Consider the following 13,324-nt stretch of genomic DNA (forward strand, 5'->3'; position numbering starts at 1 on the left):
TTCGTTGCGGAATGGATCGAATTGGAGAATATATCCAATATTACCTACAATGAGTAAGGATAGCTATCAGGTATATAAAAAATAGTAAAACATTTATTGCCTTTAATCGCACATTTTTTGCTGCTTTCTCAAACTGAAAACAGACAACTGTGTTTCAATGATTATAATTTAAAAGTCGATATATATTTTTAATATGGATGCTTCATATTTTAGTGTTCACTAAAACTAGTAATAAAATAAAGGTCCCAAAGTCCACGCTTGGCGTTAACCCAAAAAAATAATTGGAGACAAGAGGCCTTCAGCGCGAGTGTCGCCTGTAATTAGATCAATCGCTCCGAGTCACGTCGCACGGCACTGTTAAGTGTGCACTGTTAGGTCTTTATTTATCAGAACTGGTGAATTGATTCAACCATTATAAATATTATCATAAAAATACTTTCAAGGTAACAAAATATTTACGGAAGAATGACATTTTTCTTAGAAACAAGTTTACAACTTTTTTAACCTTTCAGTAAAAATGCCTCGTACACTTTGCACAACGTTGTTCAATTTAATTGATGATTGATAAAGAAACGCCTCGCACTAAACAGACCTCAGTAGAACTCAACCTCTTATTGGATACCAAGAAACTCATAAAGCTAATGGCCAAAGCACAACAAATGTATACGAGTACAACTATACAGCCTATTTAAACATTTTTTTATTGAAAGGGATCGAATTTGCAACCGCTGGCGCGTTAGTCAGTCGCAGTTACTACAATGCCATGTTGAGTAAATATAGTTAAGTTCATATGAAGAAACAGAGCTTAAGCGTTATTATCCTCATGATTATTATTTTCTTTTTATTAATACATGTGCTCTTTTGATATTTAAATATGTTCCTATGTTCTTTTTATTATTAGTTTAAATTTAATATATGTAGTTTAAATTTAATATACATATAAAAGTATATAAACATTAATAATAGCATATTAAAACATTCTACGTATTTACAACAACGTCCATTTTTATAATTTTCACATTTAATATTCAACATTATAATTAAAAACAGAATAATAAAATAACATAAAATATAGAATTCATAATTACAAAGTGTTCTAAACGTATTCATATTAAACTGTTTTAACAATTCACATTTGGCTGTAACCCAAAAAATTAATTGGATTCTGAGTCGTGAGTACTTGAACCTAGTGTCTGGCTGTCACGTGTAATTAGTGCAATCAGTCAAAAGCACGTACTGTCAATCAGAATCATTAGTTATATAAGTGTGAGTAGATTGTGCATAAATTATTATATAAGAGCTGAGATGACCCATCGTTTAGAATAAGCGCGATGGCTGTTAGATGGTTTTAAATAGGGTTCAGTATTGTTGTATTATCAAATGCTTTTATTATTATTGCGTATTAAAGAAAAAGTTTTTTTTAGAACAGTTAAATTTTCAATGATCTACGAATAATCTGATAATGTGTAGTGCACAAAGCTCTATTTTCTATTATAGGAAGGAGAGGTTGTTGTCCATCTAGGGTTAGTTTAGTAGGAGTTAGTTTTAAGAATATTTTTATGTTTAAATAAATAGGTTATCAAATGCCGTGTTGTACTTTTTTTACATTTCTTCTATTACCCATAGATAAAGACTTCAAAGAATCAGTTTGAAATAGTTTTAAAAATTGCATGAAAGTCTTGACGCACAAATGAAAAAAAAGTTAGGTGTTGAATTAATTAAAAAAAAATATAACATTAATTAATTTATTATTAATTAATTTAATAGAAACTAAAAAGTAAATTATAATGTATCAACCTAAAACAGATAATTAAAAAACATTGCATTTAAAATATATATTTAAAATGTTTGCGACAGAAAACGTTTAAAAGAATCGAAAACAGTTTTGAAAGACTTCACTCTTGCAGCCGGAAAGAGAATATCGAGAACTCCTTTCTGGTGTCTTGCAATTGGTATGACCTTTATCATCTCGTCTGGCTCTTCTGTATAGGTCATTGAACTGCTTATGTCTAGTTTACTGGTAGTTTTTACATAAGAAGAGTTAAGGAGTACTTTCGGTGGAGGTGTGATCCGCGATATCTTTAGAATTTTCGGGTGAAATTCCGCGTACTGTGTCGATATACTGTTTATAGGGAGTTCTTCATCAGGTTGTGATGGGTTATCTTCAGATTGCAAGCTTAAAGTATTCGTGTAAATATCTTGAAAGTTGACTGTAGACGGCGAATAGTTGTTGAATATGCTTGTATCATCATTGGTTGATTCGGCGCCAGCTTTTATCTGAAAAAAAAAACGGTTATTTTATTTTTGTTGAGATTTCCTATTGTTGTGTTATAATTCAATTAATTTATTTAAGATATAAATAAAGTATTTGACAGATAATTTGATTTGATAAAGATTTTAATTCTTGGTTTGAATTTTTATTTTTATTTTTAATTCTTATTCTGTTTCAAGAGAGATATCTTTTGAAGGCACTTTAATACTTAAATAATCAAATAATCCTTACCCAAATGAATAGATAAATATAAAACGTCGTTTTAACCACCATTTCGTCAACCTCTTCTTATAACAGTTGATATAGCACTAAAATCTTTACACATTGTCATTCCGTCACTTTCTCACTGTGAGAAAGATCTTGTTTTATATACGAACATCTCATACAATATAATGTTTACTTCGATACAATTAAAATATAATATAAACTTTGTATTGTCTTTGATGTGTTGTGTATCACCAATACTCGCGAGTACATCTTAGTTTTTTTTAATGATTTCTTATTAAAAAAGTTATTGTAAAGATTCTTAAAGAGAGGTATGGTGTGTTTAATTACTTAGTCTCTATATCATTTATTATCTTATTATATATAACAAACTTGTAAAATTAACCTGTTTTTCCAAGTTTTTTGGTATATCTTTATAAATTATAGGTCACGTCATCTAATTGCTGGCTCACCTGGTCACCAACTCGCCTGCCCAGCGTGGTGACTATGAGCAACACACATAAGTTCACGCCATTTTTGGCGCGAACTTGTGGACGCCTATATCCAGCAGTGGACTGCAATAGGCTGTACTGATGTGATGATGATGATGACCTACAATTTTAAGAAATTTCTCAATTTATTTGAAAACGTAAGTAGCTAAAATAATAAACGTATATTAAAAATCTTTCTGTCTTTATTTTATCAAAGTTCTCGTAAAAAATAAAATTTCTATTCGTATGATGTCTACAAACTTCTTGTTTTTAGGAATAAAACATTTTTATATGAGATAAAAATATATGCGTACAAAGTGAACACTAAATATACATACACATTGAATTTATCTAGTGAAAGTCTACGTCAAAACCTTTACAGTGAAGTAGTAAATTTATCCTGGGACTCGAACCGCGGTCCCGCGAGTATACCACTTTACTTTATACAAAGTGGTAAATATATCGGAGGTAGAATCGTATTTGCCCCCAAATAAAAGGACGCGAGGCAACCGTACCTTGCGCACCGACATGAGAGAACTGTTTTCACTGACTTACACGATTATTTTATCGTCACAGAAACCGTTTTATTTTAATTTACACATTTAATCTTTGCTTCAGATACCAAAAGTATATTTAAGACTTGAGAATACATTTTATCAATACTTATATAATTCAACGTTCATTATTTTGTAGTGTTAGTGAAAATTACACTACTAACTCTTTCATCGTTCAGAGATCTCTAAATGCCGACGATTCAGATCATTTGAAAATGAAAGTCTAATGATTATGATAAGAATAATCTATTGATTGCTTGTACGCCAATACGCTGTTAAATAACATGCTGTAAAGTAACAAAAGATTTAGCCTATATGTGAGATATTCACAGGCTGAATCAGCTTACATTTAGTACGGTCAAGTAATATATACCTATTGTAAAAGCAGAATTTAAATATAAAAAATACTATTTATAGATAAAAACTTACATTTTATTTTATAGTTAAATTAAAAACATTATACCATTAATTTTTGTTTTCCTTAACAACTAAACGGATTACCCTAACTACTATTACCTACCTCAAATTATCGTCATTCAATGAAAACAATCTTTTTGCTTATAAGGATGCTTATGATGCGGTGTTGCAGTTTATTTAATTTCCTCAAAGGCATTACGCGAAAATAGCATGTTTTCGAGTAGCTGAGCTTCATACGACTTGCTGCGTGCCTTTTAAGTTTGAAACGTGTTTAAAATTCTTAAAATGAATTTTTATGAAGTTGTCTCTTGTGTTTGAAATTTCTATTAATTCGTCGAGTGTCTGTTTGTAATATTAAAATAACAGTTTTTTACTAAATACATGTGGATGTATACATGGTACATGTACCAAAATAACATATTTTTTTCAATTTTTGCCTGTCTGTCTGTCTGTTTGTTCTGGCTAATCTCTGAAACGGTTGGACCGATTTTGACGGGACTTTCACTGGTAGTTAGCTGACGTAGTAAGGAGTAACTTAAGCTATTTTTATTTAAAAAAAAATGTATATTTTATAACTATGCGACCTGAACTATAAATTTTTTGTTAAATTTCACGCGGGCAAAGTCGCAGCTAGTCTTTAAATAAATCTAGCAATTAGACTCGTCTATCTCAACAAAAAAATTAATATTATTTATTCTAAAAAAATTGTCGTATAGTATAAATAAAATAAAAATAAAAATAAAAATAAAAATAAAAATAAAAATAAAAATAAAAATAAAAATAAAAATAAAAATAAAAATAAAAATAAAAATAAAAATAAAAATAAAAAATAAAAATAAAAATAAAAATAAAAATAAAAAATAAAAAATAAAAATAAAAAAGCCTTTATTTGACCATGCTATAGTACAAAAGAAACTATTTTTAATATATTATTATAAAGTTTTACTAGTTGCTTATAATTATTTACTTTTACTTATACTAAATTACTTAAGTTAAACAAGGTCCCCAGGTTGGGTAAAGGCCTCCTCCAATGATGCCCACTTCTCTCTGTCCTGTGCTATTAGCCACCACTTTGGGCCAGCAACTTTTTTTATTTCATCCTCCCATCGGGTAGAGGGTCTTCCTCTCTTTCTTTTTCCTTGTGGTCCTCTCCATATGGTGGTATTGTAGGTCCATCTTTTATCTCTCTGCCGCGATATGTGGCCGGCCCATTTCCACTTTAACCTTTGTGCGTAGTTCAAAGCATTAGTGGCTTGTGTTATTTTACTTATCTTGATATGTCTAATCTTATCTATTCTTTTTATATTGAGCATGCTTCTTTCCATTGCGCGCTGGCAACACGTTATTTTGTGCTTTGCTTTTGTTGTAAATTTCCATGTTTGACACCCATATGTCAAACATGGTAAGAGGCTCGTATAGTATAATACAAGTTTATTACAAGGAAATTATACTTGAAGATAAACTTCGTTTTATTTAGGTTTTTGTCACTCTGTCAGTTCTTTTACAATGTTTAGGTCTATTTGGACGACACTTTACAGGCAGGCAGTTGATGCTATAGAAAAACGAGTGAACTTTAACACGAATGAAATAAAACTTCTTTAGCTCCAACTAACTTATATCTCCCTCTCATCTTCCGTTCGCCTCGCCCGATCATACTTTTCGTAACGCTCTCGTCACGAATTAGCTGGCTTACTCCCTCTCAAAAAAAAAAAATAAACAAAAAATTTGTTTGGTGAGTTATATTACCATCATAGAAGGTTGAAATCGTAAAGCAACAAAAAAGCTACCTAAATTCTAATGAAAATGTCTGAAATACTCTAATATAAGTCAGAAATTCGAGAATGATATACGGGTTTTTATAATCAATTTTTTAATATACTGGTTATGAGATGTTTGAAATGTTTAGCTTATTAAAGTTTTAAAAGAACTTTTTAAGCTTTCTGACGATACGCGGAATAGACATGATGAAAAGTTAGCGAATTTCATTTTGTTTTTCTCTGTTCATACTTTCAGCATATTTATTATTGAGATATTAAGTTTTGAATTTTTCTTATGAACGTAATTATGTACACTGTACTAGCGTTTGGTACTTCAATAATTTATCAGCATTTTTGTGGACTTATATTGATTTTTTTATTATTTTTATATTTCAATTTTATTATTTTAAAAAGATACATTTCGATTGAATGACGAGTAAGTCAATATTTTTGAACTTGTGTTTTTTACAGTAAGATTAAAACTTTTTTGCATTTCATTATGGCAAACTACAATAAATTTGTCCACGGTCAATTGTTTCTCAGGCAAGCAACTTACTGGCAGTGTTTTAGTAAAAACGTTTGATACACATGTGTATATGTTATAGTTTTTTCATAAATTTATAAACAGCTACAAATTTCAAATATAAATATTGTAGATACTAGTCTAGCCCGTTGGCACAGTTTGAAGTGGCTCTGCTTTTCTCCGTGGGTTGTGGATTTGCTTCTTGGCTGAGTCTGGATATTCGTATTTATTTATTTATCTATTATTTCTATTACAAAGAAAATGACTATATCAGACGGCTTATACCTTATAGTACAAGAATTAATTTGCTTACCTTAGGAACCGACGACTGTGTATATTACAGTCTGAACTTAGGGCGGAATCAACCTCAGCACTTCGAAGCGGAAACCAAGGTCACTGCTAACTACACTATTACTGGTAGTCTTATTAACTTTTATATAAACGTATATTTGATATAAGAAGCCTGTACAATTCCTGAAATAACAGTGTTTTCACAATATATTAGTTCCCATTTTGCAGTTCCGTTTAAAAAAGGAGACAAGTCACGTGCTGCCTTAACGCTGTACCGATATTTCGCACAATATTGAGAAATCACAGCGCCAATGGAAAACGGCTACATTTAAGACGATTTTGTGCAATTTTGTTCACGTTAAACTACATACGGATTTATGGTTTTTGTTCATTTCTTATGTGTTTTATTCCATTCCTATAGGAAATAAAAAAGTGAATATTTAAGTATTTTAATTTTATTGTGATGATGATTAGTCTGTTTAGTCGTTCTAAGTAACTATCAGCACGTTATTTTTTTTTTCTATTTCCGTTCATTAACTTTCGTGTTTTTTAAATTATTATTTCAGTACTGTTTACATTTTTTTGAACAATTAAATAAACTCTTTGAAAAATTACAACCTTAACCGTATCAAATGACAACACAATATATTTTTTGTTTTTGCCAACTTCAAAAAAAAAGGAAGAGATTCTCAATTCGACTGTTTTTATTTTTTATGTGACCTTAGAATTTTTTACTGGATGAACCGATTTCGATGATTTTTTTAAATCGAAAGTTAATGCGTGTTATGTCAAATTTAATTGAGATCCGACAAGTCCTTTCTGAGTTATCTCTAATGATGCGTATTTACTTAGCTATTTTTTTTTTGTCAAACTCTGTTGCATTAGGTTGAAATAATTGAAGTCGGTTTTTTTCGCAAGCAAACCTAATTATGTTATATGATAAAAACGTTGTCTTTCATATCTTTGTTCAGATTAATATGCGTTATATATGTATCGTTTATATGCTAATATAAGCTTATATGTAATAAATGTATGTAGTATCAGAGACGTCTTTCATGGTTTCGCAGTCATGAATCAAGCTAGGCTCGGCCAGCACAAACCTAGACACCTTTGTTCTGGAAAGTTCGATTCGGTACCTAACAATACTGCAATGCATCAAGTTGATAGCTTATAGCTAATCCTAGGATCTATATGTATTTCGGGATAATAGTGGCCGTAGTAGATAATCAATCAAGGAAAGCTTTGATAAAGGTCTAGTAATCTAGGCTATTTAGTGTTTTTGTTCGGTCTGTTACATAAAGTGACTATTTATGTGTTTAGTTAGAGTGAAATTTTGTATGAGGACTTTTTAGGACTTTTTTTTCAGGATTTTTTAAATAACTTGTCCAAAGAATTTTGAAAACTTTGTTCAATATTTCTTTTTCATTGTTTTAAAATGTTTCTCACAATGCTACTAATACTTGTTACTCAATGTTTTTAAGAGTCCATCGAGGTTAAGTCTGTTTATAAAACATAACACAGTTACATCAATTGTACTCAAAAGATCATATTTACAAATCCGGGCAAGCACCGCTTGATTTCACACGCTATTGCTTAAAAATTCATTATGAAGGAAAAAATTGTGAGGAAACCTGTAAATCTCGGGAGAAATTTTGGGTAAATAATTTCGTAAAAACAATTTGAATATCCGACATCCTCACTGGGATTTAATTTTTTCAATTGCAGGTCATATCCCCACAAACATACGAGTATAATATATACGTATATAAAATACACAAAATATACAGTACATTTTAAACGCCAACACATTGACGCAATGTTCATATACAGTACATTTTAAACGCCAACACGTTGACGCAATGTTCATAGATGCCACGATCTATTTAATCGCACTCATACAAACATTTGCAGTGGCCATATATATTTTTACCGTAGTCTATGCGTTTGTGTATGTGTGTTCATATGTATTTTCGAACCCTCGACACTGTAGACATTCTTACGGGGGATTTTTGAGAGAAAGGTGTTTGAGAGAACGCATTCAGCCTGTAACATCACTGTTGGGCATAGGTCTCTTTCTTCATATAGGAGAAATGTTTCTGTTAGAAAGCGTTTCTTTATTTAAATATTTACACTAATACTTATCTTTATGCAGCCTGAGAATACTTTTTCACAGATGTTTTAATAATTAATTACTGTAAAAGTAATTAACGCTTTCACGTTATTCGTGAAAAAGTAGAGTCGCCTCCCGCGGTTCTAGACTCAAGGATAGGTTTATTCAGGATAAGCCAAAAATACTAAGTAATAAAACATTATTTTTAGATGTAAATTTATTAAGTATTTTATGCGATATTATCAGATATTTATAAAAAATATTTCAAATTTGAGTTGTCTGGAAGAAATGGCTAAATAGCCATAAGTCCGACCATTTGTACTTCACAGTCTGCAAATGTTTTTTAAATGTGTTTATTGTTTAAAATCTAGTTGTGGTGTACAATAAAGTATAAATAAATAAATAAATGAAATGCATTTATTTGACTACACATCAAATAATTGAATGTCATCTGTTTTTTAGATTATGAATAAAGAATGTTATCAATCGCATTGTGATTTTATTTCCATGCACTAATATTAAAATTTGGCATGTATTATTTATAATTTAGTATTACTTCTTTGAGGATTGTGTTTGCAAAATAATTCGCGTGCCTGAATAATAATGAGCATTTTTTATTTTCGCAGATTATTTCTGAGATTTAACATTTGTTTTATGATTACTACACAAAAATATAATAATGACGTAACAATTTATGTTAAAAATATATTTTTACTGAAACAGAATGCTCGCTCCCGCTTAGCCTTATCCGCGAGGGAAAGCGGCAACATCTTGTAGTAATTGGTCTAAAGCGAAGAACCTCCACGATTTATGACGATCCTCACCTACACCTCTAATATTGTGTTTAATGTTTTATTGTGTTTCTTATATATATGTTTTCTGAGGGGGGGCTGGCTGTATAGTATTTTAGTACTATTTTCTTAAATTGATGCGGGTCAAACTTCGGTCAAAGTTAGTAGATTACATAATTTTTATAAGCAAGTTTTTTAAAGTTTTCGAATGGAGTGTTTGTCAGTTAGAGTGTTATTTTGACTGTTGGAAGTGATTGGTTTTATGCGTAAGAATTTATTAAAATTTTATTATTGAGAGACAACGGCAACCGTTATGATTTTAGCTATTTTTCAATTGAAATAGTAATTCCATTTTCTTTTATTTTTTTTCTTATCAAATCCGACTAAAATGAATAGTTGCCAATCTATTCTGTTTTTTTTTTAAAATTACTTTGTACTATTTTTAAATAATAAAAAAAACAATATATCTCTGGTCACTAGGATCCCCAGTGTCACGGGGGTGATGGGCAAGATGTAATTAATACATTATTTTTGTTTAATATCATTATATTCGTAGTAATACATTATCCCCATAATTCATGCAAAGACAAGAAATGATTACAACATTTACATTACATTACGACATAATGTGTTTATACCATCGTCATAAATGCATTTCTAAGTTACATTTGCAATCTTTATATCGGGAAGACGTATAAATACGATGTAATCTTGTACTCCGGGAAAAGCATTACCGGCTAGCGTTCCTCGTCTCTGATGTATGGCCCATGATGATTTAAAAGGGATAGCTCTTGCGATTTCATCTGCTTATATTATATTATACTCATTAAATAACCTTTAATATATTTTATGACTTAAAGCAAAACCTGATATTAAATAAAAATATTTCTCATCTTATATTTTCTTAATTTTCCTTTGCCTCATCATTACAGTCTATACAGTCCACTGCTGGACATAGGCCTCCACAAGTTTACGCCAAAAATAATGTGAACTTATGTGCTTTGCCCATAGTCATCACGCTGGGCAGGCGGGTTGTTGACCGCAGTATTGGCATTGTCGCACCGAAGACGCTGCTGCCCGTTCTCCTTTCCTTTGCGTGATATATATAATATATTTTTTCATTTATTTATTAAAAAATCAGCAAACTGTCATTTAATAATAGTAACGTTTAAGAAACATCAATTTTCTTTCGAAGCAATTTCACAAATAAAGATCACAAATAAAGAAGAGAAGAAGAAGGTTTCCTTATCATGGTACTAATCTTGGGATATCTCCTTTCCAACAAAAAAAGAATTATCGAATTCGGTACATCCAGTAGAAAGTTATGCGGTATAATACAACGTAGGTCGACGAAAAAAGCGTCAAGTAAAAACGCATTATTAGATATAGCTCGAAAAGTAGTTGTTAGATCTCAAATAAATTTAAATGGGACCAATTGGCACACACCACCTTTCGATTAAAAGAAAATTTGTCGAAATCGCTCCACCCAGTCAAAAGTTCTGATGTAACATACATAAAAAAAAAATACAGTCGAATTGAGAACCTCCTCCTTTTTTGGAAGTCGGTTAAAAATATGGCTTACCCCTAAACGAGAAATAGAATAACACGTTATTCACTCTGTTTGAGGGCGTTTTACTAGAATGTTAAAGTTTATGCACATAAGCACTAAAGCCTCCTTATGATATCAACATGTAAGCTGGTGAATATATCTCGTAATTAAATTATTAAATAGGAAAGAAAAGTGACGAACTATATACCTATCTATACACATACTTTTAGCTTGAATAAGTAACTTGTTACTGTAATTTTTTTCAACGCTGAATTTTTATAATGAATGACACGGAAACTAACACAGAGAGGCGAAGAGAAATCATAAAATTGAACAAAAATTATTTCTTTTTCCTAAACGTCTGCTGTACAAACTGTGTCTTTTTTTCTAAAGTTGTTTGGAATAGATCGCTCTTTAGCGATAAGACCGCCTTTTTGTACATATTCTTTTTTCTTGCATATTTCACACGTATTGTTTGTTTCTGGTTGTACAATAAAGTATATTTGTATTTGTTCAAACATCAACTAGTTAAAAAAGTCAATAGCCGTTTATATAGAAGTGTATACTGGTTCATATTCTCATTGAATAAATTTAAAACCATCATAAATACCGCACCTCAAGAAACGAATGCAAATCTTATTTATTTTTCTTATAAACTTATGATTGGAGCAAAATCTCACTAGTGCAATCGCCAACTTTGCCTTATTATACCATAGCACGATGTCGGAATTTCACAGGCTTGATGTAATACTTACTAGGGATATTACTGGGTGCTATTTTTTTGTTTGTGTTTTTTTTTTTGTTAAAAGTGAATTTAGCACCGATTCAGAATGTTGATTATGTGTAGAAGAATCGGCAAGAAACTTCGGAGTTGATTTAAAAAAAAAATACTGTGTATCTTCGTATGACGTTAAAATAAGTGGTGTAGGTACTGTGGTACGATAAAGAAAAGTGTTTGCAACTTTTAGACGTTTTTAAAATAAATACATTTTGACTGATACAGTATACATTATTACTCTGATCAGATACATTATATTTTAATACATGATAGGAAGTGGTCGAAATGTAGGGAAATTTGGCTAGTGGAAAAGCATTGCAAGATGAATGACTATAGAAATTAATACTGCTAATAAAGATCCTTCGAGTACATCATTTGTGATAACCACGACCATAATACCAAGAGAGTCAGCCTGAGAAGACTTGTACTGTTGGGCATGTATACATATTTAACTAGCTGTACCCGCTGTTTCACACGCGTACGACCCAGAAGTTAGTGAGATTAGCGCATTTAAACAAACGGACTTGTCAGCTATATAAGACATATGAGTAAAAATACTTTTAATACAAAATAATTTTAAATTTAATTAATTTTGATTTAGGTACTGTACATAACTATTTTCTGTCACCGAGCGCTCAATGTCGGACTTTAATAATATTAAACCTTGTCTATATAATTCTCACGTGTATGTTCACCGTTGGCTCCTACTCGAGTCGCGTATGAAGGCAAAATTAGACTTTTTAAACTTTCCGGAACTTCGATTTTACCTCATTTCTCCCGTTATTTCGCGGCCTCAGGTGTGTTACATGTTTATTACGCTTTTTATAACCTCAAAGGAAGTTTTAACTAATTTATGTGTTACCATCCTCTTTGTTGCAAAATGTTTTTTTTTAATATAGCAAGTTTTTCATTTTAAACGCTTTCAAGATTTTCGTATAAAATTTGTTCTTGAATATTACTCGAGTTAATATTAACTGCAATCCTAAGTAGCTCTACTGAATTAGATAATAAAAGGAATAGAACAGAACAATATTTCACATAATGATATTTCACTTTTAGTGTTACTATATATAAAAAATATAATTAAAGTTAAATTTTATTAATATAAGCGACATTTAATAAAACGTATCGTCGATATGGGAATCGATTATCAAATTGATGTCCAATTGGTCATTTGTACCGATAAAAAATAACAGAACAACTGAAATCTCATTTATTACTTCCTATCGGCCGTTTCCGAAACATTGTATGAAAAACGACACCTTACCGGCAAAATGAACGAATGAACGGGAATTTTTATTTATTTTATTTAAAAAATATACGTATTCATCGGGCATGACCTTTTTTGTCATGAACGACGGTTTCGCAATAAATAATAATATTTGTTATTAATTTGTAAAATAAATAGTTATTTATTATTTTAGATAATTTATACATATTGTTTCAATGAAATGAAGAGACCGTAGACGGGCAGCAGCGTCTTCGGTGCGACAAAGCCAGCCCTGCGGTCACCAACCCGCCTGCCCAGCGTGGTGACTATGGGTAACACACATGAGTTAACACCATTTTTGGCGTGAACTTGTGGAG

General features: G+C 30.8%; 1 protein-coding gene across 1 annotated transcript; it reads right to left on the minus strand.

The window, feature by feature from the left end:
• Window positions 1-1,820: 1,820 nt before the first annotated feature.
• LOC123662738 lies at window positions 1,821-5,263 on the minus strand. Its single transcript, XM_045597538.1, has 2 exons — window positions 4,937-5,263; window positions 1,821-2,277 (listed from the first exon to the last, which is right to left on the minus strand). The coding sequence occupies exons 1-2, from the start codon at window positions 5,261-5,263 to the stop codon at window positions 1,840-1,842; spliced, it is 765 nt and encodes a 254-aa protein (XP_045453494.1). The 3' UTR covers window positions 1,821-1,839.
• Window positions 5,264-13,324: the final 8,061 nt, after the last annotated feature.

This window comes from Melitaea cinxia, chromosome 19 (assembly GCF_905220565.1).
Source record: "Melitaea cinxia chromosome 19, ilMelCinx1.1, whole genome shotgun sequence".
In the NCBI taxonomy this organism is placed as follows: domain Eukaryota; kingdom Metazoa; phylum Arthropoda; class Insecta; order Lepidoptera; family Nymphalidae; genus Melitaea; species Melitaea cinxia.

What these genes read in the sequence shown, in the direction of transcription:
- LOC123662738 (XM_045597538.1), bottom strand. Translation starts at nt 5,263, where the DNA reads ATGGAAAGAAGCATGCTCAATATAAAAAGAATAGATAAGATTAGACAT. An exon ending in TTACCCAACCTGGGGACCTT is followed by an intron (nt 2,278 to 4,936) that starts GTTTAACTTAAG and finishes TTTTTTTTTCAG; the next exon opens with ATAAAAGCTGGCGCCGAATC.